This window comes from Zonotrichia leucophrys, chromosome 3 (assembly GCF_028769735.1).
Source record: "Zonotrichia leucophrys gambelii isolate GWCS_2022_RI chromosome 3, RI_Zleu_2.0, whole genome shotgun sequence".
NCBI lineage: Eukaryota > Metazoa > Chordata > Aves > Passeriformes > Passerellidae > Zonotrichia > Zonotrichia leucophrys.
The window spans coordinates 18,412,126-18,438,077 of NC_088172.1; the positions used below are offsets into that span (position 1 = coordinate 18,412,126).

General features: G+C 35.8%; 1 protein-coding gene across 2 annotated transcripts in view; it reads left to right on the top strand.

Moving 5' to 3' along the window:
• Positions 1-25,952, top strand: part of COL21A1 (collagen type XXI alpha 1 chain) — a 65,280-nt gene that overhangs the window by 20,080 nt on the left and 19,248 nt on the right. For both annotated transcript variants that reach the window (XM_064710113.1, XM_064710112.1), the window contains 7 exons: positions 2,679-2,732; positions 3,448-3,501; positions 5,820-5,873; positions 6,700-6,753; positions 8,416-8,469; positions 8,548-8,601; positions 11,129-11,182. In XM_064710113.1, coding sequence (XP_064566183.1) covers positions 2,679-2,732; positions 3,448-3,501; positions 5,820-5,873; positions 6,700-6,753; positions 8,416-8,469; positions 8,548-8,601; positions 11,129-11,182 — 378 coding nt within the window. The remainder of the gene's footprint in view (positions 1-2,678; positions 2,733-3,447; positions 3,502-5,819; positions 5,874-6,699; positions 6,754-8,415; positions 8,470-8,547; positions 8,602-11,128; positions 11,183-25,952) is intronic.

The window sequence follows — 25,952 nt, forward strand, 5'->3', positions numbered from 1 at the left end:
GTGTAATCCTGATTTCAGATGACTGATGTAAAATAATAAACGAGAATATAAAATGCTGTGGAGTGGTGCTGACTGATAACGTTGATGAAAAATTATAGGTGGCATTCATTTTAAGGCACATGCATTTAGGATTTAAATGGGTACAGAGACACAGGGTGTCTAAATTCTCATAGTAGTCAACTATTTAACTAATATACCACAAAAAGTATGGGATTTTTGTGCTGCAAGGTATTCTTTCTTGCCCACACTGCAAGGCAATTATTGCCTGTCAAATATTTTGTGCCATTGTCTTCTAACATTGGGTGAGTGTCTCAGGAGTCTCAAAAGGCAGGAGCTGCCTATATTCAGGCTACTGCATTCTAAATTGAATATCAAATTCAGAGTTAACTATAACACTTCTCATGCTATTTGAAAAGTTTATGAGAGAAGACAAAACTCAGATAAAAATTATTGGTTTTGGTGGCAAATATGGTGTGTTCACCCTATTTGAAAGAGAACCTCCAGTCCTGAACTCATCAATTGAAAAGTGAGATTTCACCTCTGTTAATTTTACATAAAATGGCAGCTGTGGCACTGCTATTCTTGCAGATATGTATGTGTGTCACACAGGTACTCCTACTGAAGGCTTTGTCATTAGGGAAAGAGGATTTGAGTTGACTTTAGTGCAAAAAAATTTGTAGGCATTAGCATGTAGATTGATGATCCATACTGCAAAAGGAGTGGTGAAAATATATACTCATTTTTATATGAAATCTGTGTTTTTTTATTTTATAGAAGATGTTTTTTAATTTGCCCAAACAATTGCTATGCTATTTGCACCAGATAGTGATTCTAGCTTTTGTGACTTTCTGTGAATTTCCTTTTGAATTTTGTCTCTTCCAGCTTTCCATTAAAAGAACACATTGACAATATGTTTGATTTGTATTGAAATCACATTACAATATTTAACCCTGAGCTAAATATGCAGTTTTGTAAGCTGAAAACTCTTCTGCTGTCCTTCATTCATCTTGTGATTTTGAAATTCAGTTCAGCCAGGAAATTGTCCTCTTTTACTTCCCCTGCTCTGTTAGAGGGAGAAGGGAAAGTGCATTGCAGAGATCTAAATTGTGAAATAGAGTTTTATTTGTATAGAGTTATATCCTACAGAAAGTCACAGCGATTTTTTTTTTTGAGAAGAAAAATTAGATAAACTTTTAGAGGCATTTTTTGATTTGGTGAATTGTTTCAGCCACCCAGGAGGCCTATAAGCACTCTGGGGATACTATACCATTTACAGTTAAAGCTGATTTTGCTAGAACTGCCTTGAGCACTAAAAGTAAAATGCTTGATAAGGGATCCATGTATGACAGAGACCTAGAATTCTGTTTACTTCTATATTAAACATTACCAGCTGGCTCATCGGGCAACTGCTCAAATGTCTTTTGGAAAGAGGGCACAGCAAGGACTCTCTTGTATCTAACCCAGCAAATAATTTTAGCTCTGTTTATTATTCCTAGGAAGCTCTGACTGATTTAAAGAGGAAATCAGACAAACGCATTGCCTCCCTTGCACTGAAAATGTTCTATTAGTGCCTTTTTACAGTGTGGAAATCACCCCTGGAAATGTTTTTGCCAAGGTTTTAAGCTTGACCCATTTGGAAATAGGATTATTACTTCTCTCAGTTCCAATCAAAATCAGATTCTGGGTATTTGAAGTTGGATAGCCTGTTTAATGGGATTTATCAAACTTAGTTTTGTCTGCCTGCTGAAATGTCTGAACCAAATAGCCTCAGAATTATAGAACAATTTCTCTTCTTGCTTCATATGTTTTCTTTAAAAAATCCTCTTGGTAGCTCATTTTGTCTACTGCAAGGACATGTTTTTAAATGAGCTATGCAAAATTCTTATTCTTCAGTAACTTGCCTCTCTTAAAGGATTTTTAAAGCCCTTGTTAATTTTGCATGAAAACTGGCTATCTTTTCTGTACCAATTGAATAAAATATACTAAAATATATACATATATTTTGGTTTCTGTAAAGGTTCTCTTGTTCTGCCAATGTTGATTTCTAGCACAGCATTCCTGAAATTCTCTTTTTAACTCATGAATTATTTAGTATTTCTTTTTGTAGTCTCATTCAAATTATTTTTGTTTGTATAGACTGTTATATACCTTCAAGTTCATAGCTAAGTGCTTAGTATCAAGAATGGAATTTTTATTATGTAGAGATATTATAAAACTAGCTGCATAATGTATTACAACATACCTTGTTTGTTAAAGCTGATTTCTATAACTGGATAAAAGCCTTTAAAAAAGCCTTGGCCAGTTTCAGCGATTTTTCTTAAGAGAGGGAGAAAAAAAAATGTGCTACTATGTGGATTAATTTATTTTTTTTTCCCCAGTGGAAAACAAAACAATATGTTTGTTATGCGTTTGTGTAACAATTCTAAAATGACTGGTTTTAGCTAAAGTCTGCAGGATGAGAACTTCAGCTGCAGATATGAAAGCTTTTGAAAGCTGAAATCTGAATCCCAAATGTATGATTGCCATAGCAGTTGCTAAAATCTGTGACCTAAAATTATAGGATTGTGACAAAAGTTCTTCAGTAAGCACGAAGATTGGTTTTTTTCTTTTTAAATAGATATTTTGAAATTTGTGTATGTTGCTTTTGAAAAGTCACAAGTCTTGGTTCTTTTCCTTAGGGATACCAGGGATCAGCAGGAACTCCAGGTATCCCAGGAACTCCAGGGATTCAAGTAAGTTTCTATTTCATTCCTAGAATTTGAATATCTGAGACAAATCCTGCCAGATCTCTTTCAATATCTCGTTTGATATTGATGGATTGCCCATCAATGCTCAATGGTGATGGATTGCCCATGATTCACAAGTCCCAAGCAAGTGTTCACATAAAGCCCCGATTGACGGAGGAGAATTCTTTTTTGTATTAATTTAGTAGTCCTTCCAGAGACAGTTGTTGGAAACCTGTGCTGTATTTTACTTGTGGATCAGGATCCAGTCTGAGTGATAGTCAAGGATTTACTCATTTGTGGAATTAAATATCTAAGAGCCTGCTGGGGCCAAGAGCAAGCGTGCAAAATGGCGTATGTGGAGGCTGTCTGATGGGCTATTGAAGGGGACATCTCTGGCCTCACATGTAAATAGGTTGTGATTTTGAACAGGCTAATAGGGCTCTGTGACATTCTTTTTTTTCCAGGGATGGTCCTTGGTTAGAAGAAAAAATTGTTTGAGTGCTTCTCAGTCATGGATTATGATAGTGTGCCATGTTCATCCATGCAGGGTACACATTGTGCTTAGTTCTCCTTTTGTGTCCAGTCACTGAAATGTTGGAATCAGGCAGGTGACACATTGGTCTCTGGCCCATGTTGTGTCACATTTCTGTGTCTAATTCTGTATCAGATTGTGTTAGTATTATCAGGATTTGAGCTGGTGTTCATTTCTTTCTCAATCTAGGGACCTCGTGGCTTGCCAGGTATCAAGGGAGAACCAGGAAAAGATGGGGCAAAGGTAAAAGAACCAAAACCAAAAACCAGAATGATAGATAAAAAAAGCTTTTACTCTTACCTTTTATAATCTTTGGTTGTACAGGTAATAGTATCAGTATTTTCACATGAGTGTTCTGTGAGAATTGTTTGCTAAAGGGTAATAAGGAAGGACTAAGAAGCCTAAATTTAAATTCTGAATCTGGCCCTTTTTATTTATTAAAGTTCATATAGGCTTTGGCACTGCCAGTAGCAACTTTAATTCACTGAATAAAGTTAATTAATTCCAGGTACCACAGTATGGGTACCTGGAAACGCAATACAGACATCTGTCAGAACGGTTTCTTTTTAATTTTTTTCACCCTTTTTCTCTTTAAGTGAGTATCCAGATGATTTAGGTAGAAATTCCTGCATGGCACTTTATATCAGAAAACACTGGCTAACTGAACCCAAAATTTCTTGTGGAAAATTCTACCTGAGGTGTAGCCAGTAGCTTGGAGATGTAGACAGATGTGGAAGCTTATATGTAACTGTCTCCTGGTAATCAGGATAAACTTGACTTGGGATCTTCTGTATACACAGTGAATAAACTGCCCACTGGCTGTGGCCTTCTCTCACATTTCTGCCCTATGTTTAGAAAAGTTCTAAGCTGATCGTAATGACAATTATTTTGGTTTTGATTCATTAAAACTCCAAGCCCTTTCTGTAAAACAAGTACTTATTTTCCCAACAGATCTTGGGATTTCTTTCTAAAGTTTCTGATAACTGGATCCTTAAATTCATTGCTGTTCAGCAGAATTCTCAAATTCATGGTTAGAGCTGAAAATTGCTTATGTGTGCTGTGCTTAATTCATCTCAATCTAATTGATTGTAGAGGTTAATCTAATCAGTCATTATTGGGTATGTGGAGAAATTAAGATGCTGCTGATGAAAAACTCTAATTGTGTCACAGTGTAGGGCTGTGACAGATAGAATATTTCCTATTGCTCAGTCTAGACTTGTGTAAAATAAGCCAAGAAATAGGGCTTCCACCATTTTAGAAAACATTTCCATTGTAAAATAGGTCTTGTCTTTTTTTTCCTGGAAATTCTGCCCAAATTTTCATCTCTTTATTTCATCCCATTGCTTGTAAAGTTTCTGTAGTAGTTAATTTAAAATTGTTTTCATTTCCAAATGTTTTAGTTTATTCAATAATTGAACCACCACTTCTGAGTAGAAATCAAGACTCCACACTTTTTCATTAAGAAGCAATGGATATATGAAGTGGTAATTTTATAACCTTTGCTGATTTTTAAACTCCATTCCACTGTCTGCTTTTAATAATTATTTGTTGAGAGATATTGTGATAGCATTAACCCACAAGCTGTCATTCCTGTGGTCATGTTCCTGCCTACTGCAAACACATGACAGATCTTTCCAAATCTGCTTAGGCATGAATGGCTTTGATAAACAGCATTGAGACATGTTGTCCTGGTTTAACCCTTGTCTTAGAATTTAAAATATTATATGAAATAACTTTCTAAGCATAGTTTAATATTCCTTCTATCTGATTGAAATACATTAAACAAATTGAAATGTATTACTCAATATAAAAGTAGGTATTAACAGAAAGAAAGCATTCTGATTGCCCAAAAATGATTTTGTGGTTAGCTGTTTTTTCATGGGAAGTAGTCTGCTGAACCAAGCAACTAGGATTGGTTTTATTGTTTCAAATCAAGCAGTGACAAGTTGTAATTCATTGTTATTTCTCAAGAAGGATTTCATTGTTATTGCTCAAGAGAACTTGAAGACAAATTGTCAGGTACCAACAGCAAAAGTTTGGATACCTGATACCTGACACCTCTGAGAACAATAAAATAACTGGTATTTTGCCTTGTCTTTTCAATTGCTAACTGTTTTAACCTAAGTGGATTATTTCTTCCTCTGAAATGAGAACTCATTTGTCAAATTGCCAAAGTTGTTTTATAAGTGTATTTTGGTTTAATTTAGTTTCTTTTGTAGAGTAGATACTTAATATCTTATTTTTAATATTTCACTTATCCAGAGTAAGCTGGTAGGAAATTTCATAAGGTCATAAATTGCTGCTTTTGAACCTCTGTAAGACTTACTATAAGATTACTGTACATTTAGTCTAAAATTTAATGATTATGATTTTTCTTTTATGTAATGAATTTTGTTTAGAGATGAAAAACCTCTTATTGGTCATCATACCAATGTTATGAAATTGATACTGTAATATATTACATGTTGCCACTATTTGTTGATCACTTGATCACAAGAATATGAATGTTGTTGTATATTACTATTTTGATACAAGGATTTAATATATGTTTGCTGTTTCAGGGTGACAGTGGACTACCTGGTTTTCCTGGATTACATGGGATGCCAGCACCAAAGGTTGAAATTAAGTATTTCTTGTTACAATATTCCTGTGTTTCAGCTTACCCTGTAGTTCAATATAAAGGGTAAACATGTCTATATACAACACTATTTCAGAGAATTTGATGAATTGCTCTAGATGAATAGATATGAAGGTGATATTTAGGGAGGATACATGCCATGGGACTTCATTACATAGATACCAAACAATAGAAACCTCCTGTTATTTAATTTCTGTTCTGCTGTATGGGATTTTATATTTATTTGATTTTACTACTACTTAGAGGATTCTTCATCACAAATAGTGTTTAGAAAAATAAAAACAATTCTGTGTCATTCTACTTGAGTGACAGCATTTTGAAGAACAGTTCTGGTCTATCACAGTGATTTTAGTTCATGTGTGTGGTCCCCAAAACAATTTTCCCCACAGTTTTTGCTCATCTATGTTAGTGCTCCACAGAATTTACCTCTTAGTTTTTCCAAATTATTATTTTTAACTTTCAAATAAGGTCTTCAGAAAAATCCAACCCTTTCCAAGGAGCTGAATTTTCACTTTGGTTCCTGCCTATATTGAAGCAATGAGAATCACAAAGTGTCTCCTATAGAAAGTAGAACTCTTAAGCCTGCAAGCTGTGGATTGTCTCACCATCAGTGTGGGGCATTCTGGCCTTCTCCTCTAGCAAAGCTGTGCAAATTCAGGATTTGCATTTAAGGCTTGGGCTTACATGGAGCTCTTTGCCTTCTTTGTGTGTGCTATACATGTATCCTTTATTTATATATACGTATATCATTAGGTAACTACTTCTATTTTAAAAATTAACTTGCTCACATACATTTTATCTAGGGAGAAAGAGGTCCTAAAGGAGATCAAGGAGTGCCAGGAATATATGGAAAAAAGGCAAGTGACTTTATAAACATAAATTAAAGCAAAATGCTCTTGGTATCTGTGATGGGGTCACCTGGACTGGTTGCCTGGTGCAAACCCCCAGGCACCTCTCTCAATCTCCCTTCTCAGCAGTAGGAGGGAGAATGTAAGATGGAAAAGCTTGATGGTCTAGATAAGAGAGATCACTTGCCAGTTACTGTCACAGGCAAACCAGTGGCTACTTGGGGAAAATTATTTTAATTTATTGGCAGCTAAAATAAGTCTGGATAGTGAGAAAAAAAAAACCAAAAAAAACCAATTAAACCCCCTTCTCCTCCACCCTGCCTTTTCCCAGGCTCAGTTTCTCTCCTTCATGGGATAGGAACTGGGGAGTGAGGTAGGGTAGGCTTTAACAACTTCTCCCTGCTCTTCCCCTCACCTTCCTCCCCTGCTCCAAAGCAGGTCTTTCCCATGGGCCGTGGGCCTTCTGGGCAAACCTGGCCTTGCATGGATTCTCCGTGGGCTGCACCTTGGTTACCACAGCTCCACCATGGCCCCTCCACAGGCTACAGGGGAATCTCTGCTCCAGCACCCTCTTCTTGCTGTCTGCAGAGCTGCCACTTTTCTCCTCTTTCCTCATTTTGCTGGTGTCACATTTCTGTCCCTTGTTCAACTCATTCCGCACTCCCACCCTGACCGTGGCTCAGCTGTGCCCTGCAGTGGGCTGTTGGATCCGGCTGGAACCGGCTGTGCCCAGCTGGAACCGGTTGTGTCTGGCTGGAACCAACTGGAACCAGCTGGAACCGGTTGTGTCTGGCTGGAACTGGCTGTGTCTGGCTGGAGCTGGCTGGGCCCAGCTGAGGCAGCCCCGGCCTCCCCTCACGGAGCCCCCACATTCCCACTGGGAGCCTGGGCATGGGAACCGCAGATAACATAATTAATATTTTTATAACATGCATATTCACAGAAAATGTAGTTATTTATTTACAGCTCAGAAAAATCTTCCATGCTTTTAATGGATGTATTTACATTTGCTAACATCAAATTTAGTAATGTCAAATTTACTGAATGTATTTAGATGCTCTGCTTATTTGCATATCTTGAGAACCTTTTCATTCTGCTAGTGGATTGGTATAATTCATTTTCACATAGCACAAAATGCATGTATTTTTTGTGAATGTGTCTAGGGTGTAACACACCATATACAGGGTATATGTAATAATTGTATTGCAAAGAAGTCTGTGTTTTTTAATACAGATGTACATATAACCAAACAAGAGAGAGGGAGAGGAGTTAGGGGAGGGAGGAGAAGAGCACATAAAAGAAGTGGGGCTGATAGCAGATGGAAAGAGAGATGCCTTAATCTGTAATTTATATAAAGTAGAGAGTATAGTTGGCCGTCCAGTGTTAACAGCTATATTTTCACCTGGCCTTATATTTTCTTCTTGTGGTTAGTCTAGAGTTTTAAGCAATTTGAAAGAGCGCCTGTGTTAGCATTTCTGTAGTTTGAAGCATATTTTTGTTTATGTAATGGTGTTGTAGTTATTAATTGGCAACTGCCTGAGTTGAGAAAGAAACAGATCTTCTGTACTTTTTCAAAATAAGAAATACCATACATGAATTATTATTGAAATATATTGAATTTACAGCACAAACGTGGAGCACTACTTACTTTCCACTTGTTGTTTTTCTCAGGGTTCAAAAGGAGAGAAGGGTGATACAGGGTTGCCAGGACTGCCTGGGCGAACTGTAAGTTTTCTGGAGACAATTTGTCATTAGCTTGTGCTTGTTAATTCACCTGCTGATTGCTGTTAAATGTTGCCACAGGGAGACCCTGGCAGAAATGGGAAAGATGGATTACCAGGCAGTCCTGGATTCAAGGTATGTAGAAATGGATATTAATATACTGATAAAAGTCTTCAATAGCATTGCTCATGGTGCAAACATACTGAGTTTATTCTTTGGAGTGGTACTGGAAATCGAAATAATGTTGTTACTGGGAGCTGTGAAAGTTTACTGCAGCAACAAGCAGATTTCATTGTTTTCAATTGTTCAGTGAGCAAAGGAAAAGCTTTTATTAAGAGTGTATTAGTGATCACTAGAGATTGTTTATGCTTTCTCTCTGATATTCTTGTGTGTTCCTCTAACCCTGTGATTGTGTTAAAGAGATTCATATACAAGCCTACACTGCAGAACGGAATTGCTTTTGAAAGGAGCTGCAGGAAAATTAGGGGAAAGTACCTTCAGTACTGGATTAATATTTTTGTATGTTTTCTTATTCTCTTTACTATGCAGTGCTGTTCATATTTGACGTAGAACAGTTTTCAAGTCAACTAAGAATGTGTCTACTGTAAAAAAGGCAACAGGACCTGGTGTTTCTAGAATGTATTGCGATTTGTCAGCTTACAGGATGTTTCATTTGACAAGTTGTTGCTTGCAGTGTTCTAGTTTGTGAAAACAAAGACTTGTAGTATCAGTTATAAGTTCACAGGGAAAGATTTTAATAATATGTGATGTAAATGCTCAATTGAATTGATCTAAAGAAGTTTTTCAGCAGCATCTTTGTTCCTAGATTTTTTTTTAATAATAATGAAATTATCTAGGGCTGCTCAAGATTTATGTTACTTCAGTGTTCAAAAATGCAAAGTTTGGATTTTTGCATTTTAAATTTTAAATTCATATTGCTGATTTTGGAGATCTGGATCTTCTGTTTTGTGACTATGCTTGTCTAGTGCAGTTGGGGATGCACCTGGCATATCTGTCACATCTTCTGCAGCATGGACATATGACAGAAGACCCGTGAGAGACCTAAAACCTTCCAGGGAGCAGCTGTCAATGGGCTGGATCCAGGGTAATGCCAGTGGAGTCTGGAGAGTAATTCAGCTCACAGAAGGCAGACTCAAAGATTTCAGTTTAGTTGTGCACATAAAGAGCCCCTGATGCATTTGAAATGCATTAGTGTCCAAACATCCTCAGGGAGCTGAAAAATATGACACAAGTCCTGTGGAAAGCCAGTGCCTTTCAGGAGTGGGAGTAGGCAGGATACCATGGGGTAACTCAAATATGATCAAATGTCTGTATTTGAGCAGTGGAATTCAACTCCTGGTGTCTGGTCAGCTGAATCAATCCTCCATCAATTGTCCAGACTAGACGTCTGTTATCTGTGATATGAGCTTGGTTACCTCCAGGAATTTATTTCAAATGAATCCTCTCTTATTTTATATATATATATACACACACATACACAGATATCATTGCTAAGCTGGAGGAGAAATTTCTTCTCTGGTACTTCAGGACATAGAAAAAAAATAGATATTAGATTTTTTTCTTCTCTGGTATTTGATAACATGGACAGGTAATAGTCACAGTTAACATTAACATAAAATTTCAACTGTCACTGGTGGCAATTTAGAGTGAAGCATTGTGTTGCTAAAGCATGAATTTGGAGAGTACTTTCATATGTTTTACGCTTGTAAGCATTATACAGAGAATTCAGAATATTGTGTGAATGTGTGTACATTTAAATTGAAAGACATTGTCTGGACTAAATTCCTTATTGCAGTACCAAAATTACGATGTGCTCATTAGGTTTTATTAATTTTATAATACAATAGTTAATAGAAGCCATATTTTTCATTCAAACATTTTGTTAGCCTGACTTCAACATCTGCTTGCTATAAAACATTGCTTCATTTTGGGTCCGTAATCAAATTCAGAACAGTAAAAAACAGGCTGTCTTTGAAGGAAATTTCTGTAGGAGCTTTCCTGGTTTTTACAATATTAATTTTGGGAAAGAATGTGGAAAAAACATGGCTGGAAACCCAGATGCTAGCCATTGTTCCTTGAAGTTCAGCTCTTATAATTTTAAGTTGATTAGTGCCAGATTATTTTATACATGTGTGTGTGTATATCTATCTACATCCATATCTATATCTTTGCCTTTTTATGTGCTTTTATTTTTGGAATTATTCAGATTTTCAGAATACTTCAGTATCATACATACTGTGATAAATGTTTGATCATTTTTTGTATTGCTGTGTTCTGAAGTACTTGGAAAGATTTTTTCATACTATTATTTATGCTGACAATTAGACAGTAACAGTCTGTTATTGTTTTATGCATTTTTTTTCTACCAGAAATTGCTGTTCTGAGTGAACAGAAAATTTTCTCTCATCTCTTTTTGCAAGCTGTTTGACAGCTGTCAGACACAACATGCGAGAATGTTGGATTGATGACATTTCTTGCTGTGTATTAAACTGTTAAGAGATGTTTGTTTGGTGAAGTCTCAATGTATATTGCTTTGAAATTTTACTTAGATTAAAAATATAATTTACTATTTAAAATAATAATTTTTATTGTGCAAATAAAATTGTTTTATAAATAAAAAAAGACTTTTTTTATTTTAAAGGGAGAAGTTGGGCAGCCTGGATCTCCAGGCCTAGAAGGGCATCGAGGAGAGCCTGTAAGTGATTAAATTGCTGACATATCCTTATGTAGTGATTTGTTTGTTTTGTTGGGTTTTGTCTTTTTTATTTTATTTTTTTTTTGTTAATAGCTATTATACTTCATGTTTAATTTATGTTGTTTTAAATTGGTTGATATGTCCATTTTTTAAAAAATACTTTGGTTTTTTTTGCTGTTCATCTTTAAATTTAATTTAGTTAAAAGCAATGAACAAGCCCTTGAATTCAAAGATGCCTTAAAGGAAAATATTCTTCACCATATCGCTGTTGTATATACTGAGAGATTTACAGTATAAAATTGTCTCATTATTGAATTCTGTCCTGCTGATGTTGTGGTATAGTTAGATATTCATAATTACTTACTTGAGGAAAGACTCTGGATGGGTTTGACTCTCATTTCTCATTTCTAGGAGATTACATGGTTTATCTTCTTTTAAATACTTGTTAATCACATTTGTAAAGTTTTTTTTTCACTATGTAGCACTGCCTTTCCTTTGCCCAGTTTTCGTAGCCTTTTACTTCCATGCATCTTCTTACACCACATTATCTGCATCTCTGTGCTTCTTGCTTCACTGGGGACTGTGCTGCTTCATTTTTGCTTTGCTTCTTTCCAAAGACATTGTTCCTCTACCAGTATTTGGGCAGCTCATTTTACCTCCCCTTAATATCTGATAGCCAGGCTTTGTCCTTCCTTGTTTCCTCCTTGTCCTCCTTTGTTCCTTCTTGCTTCCTTCCAGGCTGGCAGACTGCTTGGAGCAGATGAGCCCAGAGAGCAGCTTTAAGTGCTGAGAGACAGCCAGCTGTCAGCAAAGCATCAGCAATTCTTCTGCAGGCCAAGAGCAGTAAACAGAGCTCAGTTGGTGGAGCACTGCCTTACAGATGAATTGCCTTCTGAATTACATTTAGAATACTAAGATAAAGGGATACAGCTTCACAGAGTCTGAAATTCTGTGGCACTGAATGTAATGGGAGGTAGTCTGAGTTACAGGATCTGAAATGTGATACAAAGTTTTGATAATGAGGAGTTGGAAATAACTATTCTAGCTGAAAAACTGTGAAAGTTTTTAATTTAAAATTTTTATATATTCACCAAAACCTTCTCAAACATTTTGAGTACACTGCAAAACACTGAGAAATCATGCCCAAGAGACTTTCTTCCCACTTGTCTGGCTTAAGTGAAGAACACACATAATTCCTCCCTTGGCTTTATTTTTTCCTCTTTTTCTGCCCCAAATAACTGTGAGGTGTTTTAACCTTTTACAGTCTGTGGTGTCTCCATATGTAGGAAAGACTGAATGTTAATTAAATATCATAAAATAAAAGAAAATATTTTGGTTTACTGTAAGTTGGTACACCTTAACGAATGTGTTGAGATAAAAGGGAGTTCTGTTATTGTCCCTTGCCTTGGTTTGCCTCTTTTCATTTTTAAAAAAGAAATGTTAGTTGGTCATTTTGATTTTTAAAAAAATTAATCTAAGAAATGGAAGAGAAAGGGCATTTCTGACATAAAGAAAACTAAATATTTAATACGTTAACAGCTGTCTTTCTAGCGTGATGGCATTTGTTAAGTATGAACTGTATCTACTACTGAAATATATTTTGGTTTAAAGTTAACATAAATTACATATGTAATATAACATTCACAATGTAACATTTTAAACAGTAATGTAAACCCATCACTGAAGTCCCATAATTTTGCTTTAAAGGGAAATGAGGTGGTGGATTTAAGACATTAAAAGTACTAAGAAGTCTTTTTAAATCACCGCAAAACATATAGAGGGAGACTTCCAAAATGTAAACTTCAAAAAAAATTAAACAATCATAATAGAGTAAACTAAATTGCATTTTATCCTTCATTTATAATCAGTGGAGGTTCTGAAGAGTAGTAAGGCTACATGCTGACCACGAGATTGCCTCAAGGTCACCATTAGGGAATGTAAGACGCTGAGTTATCCCTGCCCATCTGCCTTTATTGCTGATGTCACACCATCCTGCATGACCAACACAGCACTCCCATCTATTTAGAACCTATGGGAGGAGCAAAAAGCAGCATTTCTGCAGTTCATTGCAGAAATGTTGAGGTGAAAATGTGTGTTTGGGTTGTGGAAAATGAAAGCTATCCTCAGCTGTGACATACATAGGCTCCTCTATTCAAGTAGAGGGTAATTGTCTTTCACCTGTTGGAAAGTGAGCTGGATTTTGGGCACTGTAAGTGATATCTTGTGCAACTTACTGCTTGTGTTGTTTCTGCTGTTCCCCCAATGTGTATTTAAAACATAATGTGTAAGTGCCTCCTCTAGGCTCCCCTTCTGTGGAATTCAATGTAAACAACTCTGGTGGGACACCCTTATAGTTAGGGCACTGGAAGAGAGGGATTGAACTGTGCTGTGCCCTCCCCCTGGCACAGCCAAATAGGCCGCCTAAGCACAAGACAAGCCTTGGATGATACAGTTAGAGCTGGATGTCTTTATATCATTAACCAGCCACATGCAGCTGTGGCCCTGGGACAGCTCAGCAGATTGTGTGGATACCCCACCCACACAAACAGACATGCAGACAGTCTTTATTTCTTTCATTCAGCCATATTAGTGTTAGACATGGCTTAATTTGTTAAGTTGATGATGTAAAAAATAGACATCTTATGATCACTCTTGCTTTAGCAAATAAAAATAACATGGTTGTGAAATGGATACATGTTGAGACATCCAAGGAGCAAGTGCCTAGAATGGAGAGCATAGGTGAACTGAACTCCCATTGCTTCCAGCCTTTGAGATGTGTGGCTGTTTTTTGGACAGAATACTTTCTGGTGTATTGCTGCTCTGATTAATCCCCAAAGTTACAGACAGAAAAAATAGGTTGTATGGATAAATTAATAATTTCAAGAGATGTGCTTGATTTCCCTCAGTAATACTATTTGGAACTCAGTTAACCAGACTGTCCCAGTTCTACCCACTCTGTAGAATAACATGTGACAGTATGGGCAGAGTAATTTAAGATTTGGTAAAGGTAGTAATCAAGCTTATTTTCCTGTTGACAAAGCCAGTCCATGCTGTCACTTCAGTAGTTCAATGGCTAGTCATCTATCTTACTGATGACAGGCTGTTTTGATAAATGCATTGTTTTTAGGGACCAAATGCCTATAGAATAAGTCAAGATTTATTTGAGCCTAATTCCAGTCTGACTGTGATTTTTAACATAGGTAAGGTTTTTCAGAACTGGGTTTCCGTGGATGCTCCTTGTGTTTACAATTATGCAGATGGGAGCCCTGAAGTGAGTGCTTGTGGGTAAAGCTGGCAGGACATTTATAGCACTCTTCTAGGCCCAGCATATGCTCTCCTGCCACAAGTAATATGTCTGAGCATTTGCAACTGCTCATGTTTACTCTCCAGAACTCATATTTTTCAGAAATACATCTGCAAACACTTAAAATGGTAGAGTTTTGTCTCAATATTTAGGTCATCGCAGGACCTCAGATGTGGCCTCATTTGTGCCAGCGATAGCAGCACAGCGTGACTTCAGCTTCTGACCTGACTCCCATTGTTATACCTATAACCCTGGTTTGTCTATTATACTGCATCAGGAATGCCAGATCAATGCATTCTCTAAAAAAAAAGTGTGGTTTATGCTAGGCAATGGTAGCAAAATTCTTTTTGAAACATGTTCAAAATATGCTAGAATGTACAACAGAAGTTGTATTGTCTTCATAATGCAGAAATCCTGAAAACAAACTGGTATAGCCAGATATCCTGTGTGTTTGGAAAGCAAATATAAAGTTAATGTAATTCTACTGCATTTAATAGCTATGCTGAGATTGATAGAAACAGGAAAAAAGGAAAGAAAAATCCTTACCTAGTAAGATAGTAGTATGCAGACAAAGTTTGGGGTTTTTTTTGTTAATAATATTTTCCTCTCTATGTCACATAATGTTTTTCTTGATGCTCCTGATGTTGATGTTATGTTGATTTGTACCAATTTTAGGTACTAAGATGCCATTTACTCAACATTTGTGTGTTTGCATTTACATACTGAGTTATGAAGTACTTAGGATAAAAGCAAACTTAAAACCTCTATTGTATATCTGCACAGTAGGCCTTGTGAAAAAAATCTTTTCTGAAAGTGTTACATTATTTTTTATCTATCTAGTCTGATTATTAAATTTCTACTTTTAATCTCTTCATACATTAAAGCATAAGGATCCTGTTGTATTTCCAGTGCTCAAAAGTTCATGTATTGTGTGAATTGTTTGTGGAAATACTCCACAGAGCACTATATACTCCTTCAGATTTTATATCACCTTAAATTAGGCTCTGCTATAAAATAGCACTCTCTTTGTAAGTAGTCTATAAAGAAATTATTTCCTGTCAGTTTTCAAGAGAAAAGTGATCAAGATACTCAACAAAGTAGTTGGTGTGAGTCTATCAATATTTTTTCATTTATGATCTGATATTCATGCTTTTCTACTAGTCTGAGATTCCTTGATAGTAGGACCTGAGCTCTGGTGGCCTGCTTTTCAAAGGTGCTAGTGTTACAGTCATGAGAGATATAAATACAAGCATTTTCTCTGCAAATTTTGTAGGTCTCAAAAGAATACCTATTTCTTTTTGAAAATTCTGAGTTTTAACCTGTAAATAAAAAACCAATTTTTTATTTAGGTGGGATGATTATTTTATTCATTATCAGCTGAAAGTGATGATTTTTGTAGGCATGTGCCATGCATCATTATTTCTTTACAAGTAGGTTTGGTTAGTTGAATGTACTTTTTGGTATTGTTTCTTTATTCCTTCTTCTAATATCTAAATTGTAGAGGTAGACAGAGTCTTGCTGATGACTTTCTGAGTGCTTGAGCTACATAACAGATGTTAGTTTTGTTCTCACTTGAGAAGGGGGGAGCTGACAGCTTTGACTGCACAATACTCGCAGCAATCATTTGTTAATTACACAGTGCTGCAAGTCCAAAAATGTTTTTTAGACTGAATGCAGGTTTTTCTGTCAGATATAGCTTCTAGGTAACTGTATGTATTTTGAGCAGACTTTATTTCCAACCTAGGTTATCTTCATTCTGACTGACAAGTTATTTTAACTAAATTCATTCCACACGATTATTACGGAAGAGTTAATTACTGTTAAGAAGATGAATATGAGAATAGTGCTGTAATGAAACAGGTAATTACAACTTCTAGAACTTCAGGCAGGCTAATCTGAGTTACTTTATTATTCCCAGTTGACAAAGATGATACACGACATGACAGCATGGCTGCTAATCCACAGTGTATTAAATCAATGGAAAGATTCCCATTGAATTCAATGTGGACTGGGGCCACAATAAATGCTGTAATAAACTTGGACCCACTAACCTATTGCAGCTTGGGAAATAAAGCCTGCTTTTCTAAGTTGTAAAGCTAACAGTTCTGTCCCAGTTATTCACACTTTCTGCCTGTTCATCATGATTTCTAATTTTTAAATTTATTTCCTTCCACAGTACACTTACATTAATATGTTAATTTGCTATAGTTATAATATCTTTTTTATCCTTTGTTTGTCTACAGAGACTTGGGAAACTATTTTTTATTATATTTTGTTCAACTAATGCCATTTTAAATTTGAAAATTTGGGAAAATCTTGTAGAGAAGAGTGGCATCCCTGCTAACACCTAAGACTGTTTTATAAATGCAATGTTAACAAAGGGAAATTCTTTAAAGTTGTAAGGAAATATGAAAGGAGCTCTAGTTGTAAACCCATTGTGGACATGAATGGCATATGCTATAAGTGGTTGTAAATGTACTCAAAGTACCCTGTTTTCTGCTTGTATGCTATAGTCCTTTTTATGGCTACCCTAGTACTTTTTTTACTAGTTCATATGCTGATAGAGGTTAGACACCCGCATTCCTCCCCTATTGCTGATGTTTTATGAACATAGAAATAGAAATACCTCTAGCAAACGTGTTATAACTAAAATACTTCTACTGACTTGATGAGCTGTGTTCTAATAAACAAGTGCTTATCATTTTGTTAAAATATCTCTTAATTTGTTAATATTTTATAAACTGAAAAAGAGTGTTAAACCAGTGTGATTCTGAAAGAATTGTCCTGCAGTGAGCACTTGAAGGTGCACCTTTGCTAAAGAGTGCAGTGACTGACTTCTAAGCGCAAAGTTAGTGCTAGTGATGACTTATTTGTATTCCAGGAGTGATTCCAATGAGCTAGACCTGTTTCTACACAAACCCACAGGCCCTTCAGAACAGTCCGATTTCTTCTATGCCTTGAAATAATTCGGGGTATTTTTAGAAATTCTCACATAGAGACTTTAGGCTCGATAGTTTTCTGTACTAGAAAGTGAGCTTTAATTGCCAGATGAAGTGCTTTGGCATAAGCTTATTCTGTCTAGAGTAAGGCACATGTTGTTCCACCTGTGTTGTTTCCCCCTGAGGGAATGATGATGTCTAGATCGAGCCTTTAGCTGTCATGTTTTCAGCTTGGCTTTGAGGGAGTCTAGGGATCTGGGTTGAAACTAAGAGTGAAAACAATTTGGTGGTATGGATGTATTCATTGCAATATACTCTCTCATGGCAATATTCCCCAAAAATATGAATAAATGTTTGCCTATTTAAGTGCTTGTGCAGTTAGGAACTTGCAGAGACTGTGATATGTGTGTGCTTGGAAACATCGCTACCTTTTTTCTCAGTACCAGAAACTAAATTTTCTTGGTATTAGTATCGCAGTGGGTTTTTCTATAGAAATTGGGGTTTTTTTGCATTTTAATATTGTAGATATGTAATATGACAATGTGTTTTAAGTGGGAAAACACCAGTTTACTACAACAGAGTGTCATTCAAAACCACTTCTGGTGAATTGTTTTTGTTGCTTTGAGTAAATGATGTGCTGATACATTTCAAGTATATTACTTAATGTACTATTTCTTGGACTGAGAAAAAGACATTCTAAAAAATCACTGGACTTGATCAAATGTAGATTTTTGAAAAGTTGAATGGACAAATCCACACAACTCTGAATTGAACCTGTGTTCTTTATCAGAAATGTCTTTATTCTCAAGTATCAGCTAAAAGTGGGGTTGCTGATTTGGCTTAAATTAAAGAATTAAAGCAATAAAATGTGTATGTGTGTGTGTGTGTGTACCTGTAACTGGTTGTTTCAACCTGCTGAAAATAACTAATAAAGATCTTGGAATACAATAAGATCAAGACAAAAGATCTTGGAGTACAATGGAATAAAATAAGCATACCTGAAGTGCTCAATATTCACTTCCTTTCATGTGATATTTAAAGAAGGACTCATTTGCATTCTTTTGGGTTCACCTGATGTCAGTAGTAATATTTAGAGCATTCCTGAATGTATGTGCTAATTTCATTCAGCTAAGAAAGGCTTTTCTGAAGAGAAAAAGCTTGAAGAGAATGTTTGGACTGGTATATGTTGTGTATTGGACTGGCCTCTGACCTGTTAGTGCCTGGTTTATACTTCAAGTAATCATTGCTTCACATGTGCTGATTATTCTTTAAAAAGAAGAACATTTCCTTTTATTCTTGCCATGCAATTTTCTTGTTAACATTTTATGACTTAGATAAATATCTGCTGGAATTTCCAGCGACCCTGAAGAGCAAGCAGAAACTTCCCCCAGCTAATTGCTATACTTAGAAACCAGACATAGAGAATAGAGTATGAATGAGGAAGACACTCAGTTAGAATGTAGCAGACATAAATATTTATTATTTCAGTTGATTTAATTTGCTCATTGCTGTTCTTTTCTATGCTTTGTAACATGTTTATAGCAAGTTACTTAACCACAAATAGAAAGAGGTTTACCAAAAGGATGTTTGACTTTCATTCCTCTGATCCGGCTTCAACAGAGTAGTAACAGGATAGACAGTTTTCCAGCCAGTCATCCTTCTTCTTCAACATGGGAGAAGCCACAGAAAAAAATTGTTGTACCTGAGGCCTCAGAAGGTCTGAGTTACAGCCTCCTTGAGAGCGTGGTCAGGATGGTGATCCAAAGCACTCTAGCTGTATCTAGCTCTAAGTGCTGTATCTGGCATCAAATTGGCAGGCTGCATTCTGAGAATTACCCAGAATGGTTTTCATTTCAACTCATATAATCAAGTATACGTCTATACTTTGTCTATTTCTTCGATATGATTTTTTTCTAAAGTGAAACTGATATCTGCATTTAACTCATCATTAAAGACATGTCTCAAATAGAAGGGATCATTTTTGTTTTGTCTTAAAAAGTTTAGATATTTGGATTAATTAAAGTTATTTTAATTGAATCCCTGCAGAAAATGCACAAGAGAAAAACAAACAACTTGTAGCAGGACTGCTTTGTTACTTTTATGTTCAAGTGGTAGTTGGGCTGTCAAAGTAATTAGTTACTTGTTGTGTTTCTTCTGTGTGACCTTCTTGATCAATATCACTGCATTATTCTGGTCCACAAACAGCTTTAAATGTGAAATTGAGAAACTGATACTCAAGTCTCAGACACTCAAGTATATATAATGCTAGAAAATTTGGGAAAATGTGGCACAGAAAGTGTTTTGGTTTTTTAATCCTTCCACACTAAAATTACTGCAAATTGATGCTATGGAAAGTTTTGTCAGAATAGAGTCCGGCTTCTGATCCATAACAAAACAAAACAAAGCAAATCAAAACACCATGATCCATAAGAGTGAATTTAAATCCATTTGCATGATTTAACTAATGTTTCTCCTAATATTATTAAACCATTTTAAGAAGCAGCCTTTGCCTCTTATTATGCAAATTAATTTTTGCTTTAGTGGTTAGTTTTAGTAATTAAATTTAGCCTTTATGATTGCTGAGTGAGTCAAGGTGTGATTTTCTTTCTTTGTGCTCTGGAAGGGTTTTGTCCCAGCCTTTGTTCCAATTTTTCTTAGCTATTTCTTGAACAGGTAACAGCTGCCAAACAGACTTGGACTAAGGAATTATCACAGAACTTTTTCTCTGGGAATGGATAGGAACATACAGAATTATTATTTTTTTTTTACCTGTTATTTACTGCCAGATTCTCTCTGTCAGAGCTTTGGGGCTTTCTTTGCCAAAAATGCAGGCTGGCCCATCTTGCTTAATAGCCAGCAATGGACCAATTCTGTAAGAATTTTACAATCCCTTTTGGAACACTGTTTTACTGTTTTCTTCTGCTACATTCTGTGACCAATTTCGCAGAATCCGCCATATTAAAAAAAAAAATAAAAAGAGAAAAAAAAAGAGTGCATGATTTATTGTTAAACTTACTCCCTGCTAATTTAACTGAGTGGTTCCTTACTGTGGGAAAGAGATGTGGCTGAAAACTCTATCCAACTGCATCAGTGTGACCTGTAAGGAGAGCTCTTTGCTTATGTGGTGGGTGTAAGGAGCAGAGCAGCAGACAGTGCCCTTTGGGGAGGCTTGGCTGGCCTCAGCCTGCCATGTGTTACTGTGTGGGAGTGCTCAAGTGCTGTGACCCTCATAAGTGTTTCCCTGTAATTAAAGTGGTGGAGAAATTTTAAGCCATTTTGAGAAGGCTTATAACTGTTTGAGTATCAGTGTGATTAAGTGTCAAACGTGGGTCAGTTTGTCAGCATTTAGACATTTGTAGGATTTCTGACAGATGGGATGTTGGTTATCACAATCTCTAAGGCTGGTGCTAGCATTATAGGCAGAGGGAGGGTATCATGGTGTCACCTGCAGAGCTGGGAGTTCAATTTTGTCTGCCCATCTTTGGATCCATGAAGATTTGGCAAGTCTGATGCTTGTATTCTTTTGAGGGTTCTTTACAAGAAACAAGAGTAGCACCAGGTTCAGCCACTGAGAAGATATATACAGTTTTCATTTTCTATCATTATTTCCAGCTTTTAGATTATAGTTTTCCAAGGTCCGTGGTGTTGGCAATGCAATAGGGGTCACTCTGTTCCACATTTAACATGTGTGTTTTATTGCTAATAACTGATTTGCCAAAAAAGTGTTTGAAAACTATGGTCTTATAACTGCAAAGATCTTGGTAATGCTTTTTCCTTTCCTGAACTTAATTTAAAGCTGCTGTGCTGCTCTGGTGTATAGTCATTATGTCTATGGGAATGCTTCTTTGTATGTAGCCTTTTTATTTTTTCTTTCATCAGTTGCAACTAGTCAGTAGTAGCAGATTCTGCTTCATTGAATTTCTTTCCCAGTTTTATGCATTATCCAAATTTGGTTTGTCTCTTTCATTCTATTAGGATTATCAAGGATTTGCTATAATCCTTTAAAAAGTGTTTTGATTGCTGTTCTTTCATCCAAATTATGGGTTGACTTGTATTTTTTGCAGGTCTCCAGTAAATCTCTCATGTATCATCAAGTAGGCTTTTTCAACTAAGCATCAGTAGTACATGAAGATTTGAGTTTTCCAGGTGTTTAGAGGGATCATGGGAACATGTGGATAGATAGATATCATTTGTGTATCTTGTTCTATTGCTGTAATTTATGTAAGACCCTTTAGGGTCATCTCAGCATTGCAAATTTTTCAGAGTGGAAGGAACCATTTGATTGAAACATAAATCAGAGAACTCATATATACTAGAAAAACCATCCTTTTATCAGAAGAAAATAAGATAATAAAGGCAAGTATACTAAAGTTCTCTACATCTACCTGGGGAATTGACTGCAAAGCAGTTTGCTCTTAACAAAATAGCTTTTGGAAATACTCTATAATTTCACATCTTCCAGAAGAGAGATAAAATTTTATGATTATAGATATGTTTCCTGTAGCCTAGAACTTCCTAGTTTCCATAACAGGGTATCTTGTCCTACAAGGCACTGAAGAAATGGGGAATATTAAAGACATTAGCAGAAAATAAGGAATAAAAATTACCTAATATGTATTCCTTTTAAGACTAAAATAGGTTTTGTTTTGTTCTTAAGAAAGGTCTTCTGAGTGGTTTCTTCTTCTGTTTGCAAGCATAAAATTAACCATGAGGGAGATGCAAATAATCCTGGTACTAGCTGCAAAAAGCAGGAAATATTTTGAGAAGTGTAGCTTGTGTCTTAAATAAAAATGCTTACATCTAGTTAAACTGTATATGAGGCCCCAGGCAATTTCCTTAAAGGTTTTTTTTGTGGGGCTGCATGGAAGAAAGTCCATCTGTTTAATATAATCCAAAACAAAAATAGACACCTCATGATTAATGCAAACTACAGGAAAATTTTTCCAGGGATTGTGAAAACATTTTCCTCTTACAGTTCAGTTCTTAGAGTTCCATTCTATTACAGTTAAATCCATTCTATCTGCCAGATATTATCAAAGAGTGGAAGATTTATTTAAATTGTTGAAACTTGAATAAAATAGAATATTAATACAAAATTTTATAACTGTCATAATTGAAGTTCATCATCACAACAGAAACAAATTAATGGGTGTTCTGAAGTCCCAGCTGTGCAGGCTGCAGCTGAGGAGGACTTCATCCAGGGGTTTGGTTGCATATTGAGATGAGCTTCGTTTGGCAATGTGATACTGAGACATAAGGAGATACCGAGGAGTGTGGGGTTTGGCTGCCTGGGCATGGCCACCAAGAGCCATTGGAGGTGTGTGAGGACAGCTGCAGCATCTGGCAGGCACTGCACAGCTTTTAGAGCAGAGTGACATCTTTTTCAAAGATCTGCTATCCCACAGCACCATCAGTGGCACTAGAGATTATTTCAATTATCTACATGGCATTCAAGTGTCACTTTAGGTCCTGCAAAGCCTCCCCAGGCCTAACCAGGCCTTAGAAAGCTGACAGACTTCTGGGTACACATAGTTAAGATAGGGTAGAAGATAAAAGATTAAACAAGTAACAGAGGCTGAATAAAGAATAAGGACAGCAATCCTTTCCCAGTCTCCAAAAATCTTAGTTAGCTGCCAGACAGGTACACAATGACATTAGTTTTTAAGCACAAAATCAGCTGTGTGTGATAAAACTGCAGTTCAGAATTTTTAGAATAAACATGACTTTAAATCAAAGAATTAGATTTGCTAGACTATCTTGCAGGCCTTACATTTCATGTGATTATTGCACTTGCTGTTACAGGCTAAAATAATGAATAATATTACAGGCATTTATGCGGTAAGGGAAGACTTCTCATTTAATGGAAAATTTCAAAAAAAAGGAGGCAGGCATTGGAATGAATTGAAGGTTATTGATGAAGTCAGATTGATGATGTTGAAAGAACTGAGGCAGTACTTGCACTTAATTTTTAAATATGAAGAAATACTGAATAAACCTTTCATGAAGTTTGATGTAAAAGAAAAAAGGGAAACACATTAACTGATTCAAAGTATAGAAATTCTCCCACTCACACAAGGATAGAAATCAGTAAAGGACAGTAGATTGTTTGATTTTCAGATATTCTGGCTAGAAATGTAATGCTACTTTCTATTGCTATTATGTCTGCATATGTGATATATACAAACCATTTAACATACATTTTCTGTAAAGGCGAGGAAAAAGAAACTTTAGAATTACAACTCCTTTTCATATTTTATATAATCAAAATGTGCTTGATAGCTTTGCAAAGAACATCCCCAAAGGCAGGGTTTAGTTTTCTATAGGCCAGTGAATCATGAACTATTCCACAGCATTGCTTCTATTACTCCCAGTGGGTGGCAGTTTTCCCATTTGTAGCAGTTCCAAACATTGTTTTTCCCTTAGTGGCAGAAAAATTGCATGATAAATGTGTTTCACATTAAGTTTTGATTAAACACAGGCATTTGTTATAATTTTAGTTGCAATATACTCTTCAAAAAAAAAAAAGCTTTTTTTTTTGTCTTACAAATAGAGTAAAACTAATTGTTTTGCCTCATATTTTAAAGTTAGAATGCATTTTTTGATAATTAAAGTAAGGTAATTAAAGTAAGGTTTCTTTGACAGCTTAATGTTATGTCATCTTATTAAATATAACTTCCTATTCAAGATGTCTATGGAACTAAAAAAAAGAAAAAAAGATGCTCAGATTCTAAGGATTTGTATTGTGAATGAAATCTCTGTTTGGGAACAAGACACATTTCCAAAGCTTGATTTGGCTTTTGATTTAGAAGTTGGGTAAGAAACTCTTGATATCTATACTATCTTTTAACCTTGTCTTCTAGAGAAAGTGCCAATAATTCTAATTGGCAAAATCAGAGATTATCCATGTAAATGGAAGTAATGGACATGTGGAGAGTAACTGAAAATCTCTACCTCATGCACTCTGAAAATCACATCAGCATAAGTGATTTATTCATTCTTAGCTGAGTAAATGTTAATGAATCAGAAGAGAATTTTAAGGGTTTAGACCAGCTCTCACTGACATAAGGGTCTAATTTCCACATACCTCAGTAGTGCAGAATCAGTCAGAAAGGGAAAAAAAGGGGGGGAGGAAAGAAAGGAAATATGACTTAGTTTTACAGTTGTTGATCTTGGAGTTTCATCTTTCTTTGTCACTGATATAAAATTAAATGTTGTGTACCAGGAATTTATTTTAACCAAGAAAGATCAACACAGCCCAGCAGGACGTTGTGTTTCTCCTAGGCATGCTCATATCATGGTAAATCATTTGTTGGGTTGGATAAGTGTGGGGAGCTGTCTTCTCTGAGCCCTCTAAATTGCCCAGAAATGTAACTAGAAGTCTCTGGTACATTCAGGATAAGAAGGTTGCTGCCTAGTGGGATGTTTTTAGCATATATTAAATTCTGGTTTATATTACAGGTACAGACACTCATAATTTGGTTTTATATTTTACAGCTACAGAAAAAAACCCCTACATTATTAAATATTATAATTATATTAAATAATTATATTCAGAACTCACCAATGGGTCTGGAAATTCCTAAATGTGGTGGCAAACATGCCCTATTTCCCATCTCTTTATTTGTGCAAAAGATCTAAGAAGGTTTTTTTTAACAAAAGTTAAGAAGAGTTATATAACATAATGTGATTGGAAGTCTCAGTATGAGGCATTATTTTCAAGTTATTTTTATTGCATTATTTGATCTCTTCCTTTAATGATAGGTACATCAGATTTTTAATGGTCTGTAAAATGCTCAGGATGTAATTGTTAACTCATGTGCCATTGACCAATGAACTGTTTCTACTTTGTGGGGTCATTATTTACTAAAAGTGGGTGTAAACTGCAAAACAGTGGGACTATCTTTTGCACAGATGTATTCATATGGAAACTGTTAGGTTATGGCTGTTGCATTCATGTTATGTTTTCCCATAGAATACATTTGTTTCAGTGGTGTCTAGAACAGTTGTCTTGTCCTCACTACAACATGTTATTTTTAATATTAGATTAAAATGTAAAGCCTGTAAGCCAAATTCTTGCTGCAGATTAGTTATGGTACAAGTAGGACATTGTCTGTCCAAAAAATTTGAATGAATAGTTTTTACTTGAGAGAAAAAATCGAATAACTGAATATAGACTTCTGCATTAAGCTATACAGAGGTCTGTTTTAACCTGAATCACATTCAATTAAATTATCACTGTTAGAAAAGTGTGAGATGTACTGTAGAGCTGAATGAGCATGATGCTGAGGAAATGGCAGAGATCTTCAAGTATTTATGAAGGTGGAAGCTAGTATACATAAAGGAAAACTGTATCTGTCTCTTTAAAGTCACTGTATTTTAGATAATATGATCTGTGATGCTGATGGTCCCGTTGACCAGGGCTTTGCTTTAATTTATGTGGGAAATCTTATGGATATTGTAAAGTGGTTCCTTTCCATGTGTCAGTCAGGGTTTTGGGGCAAGCAAGAGCATATGAGCCTACTGAGCA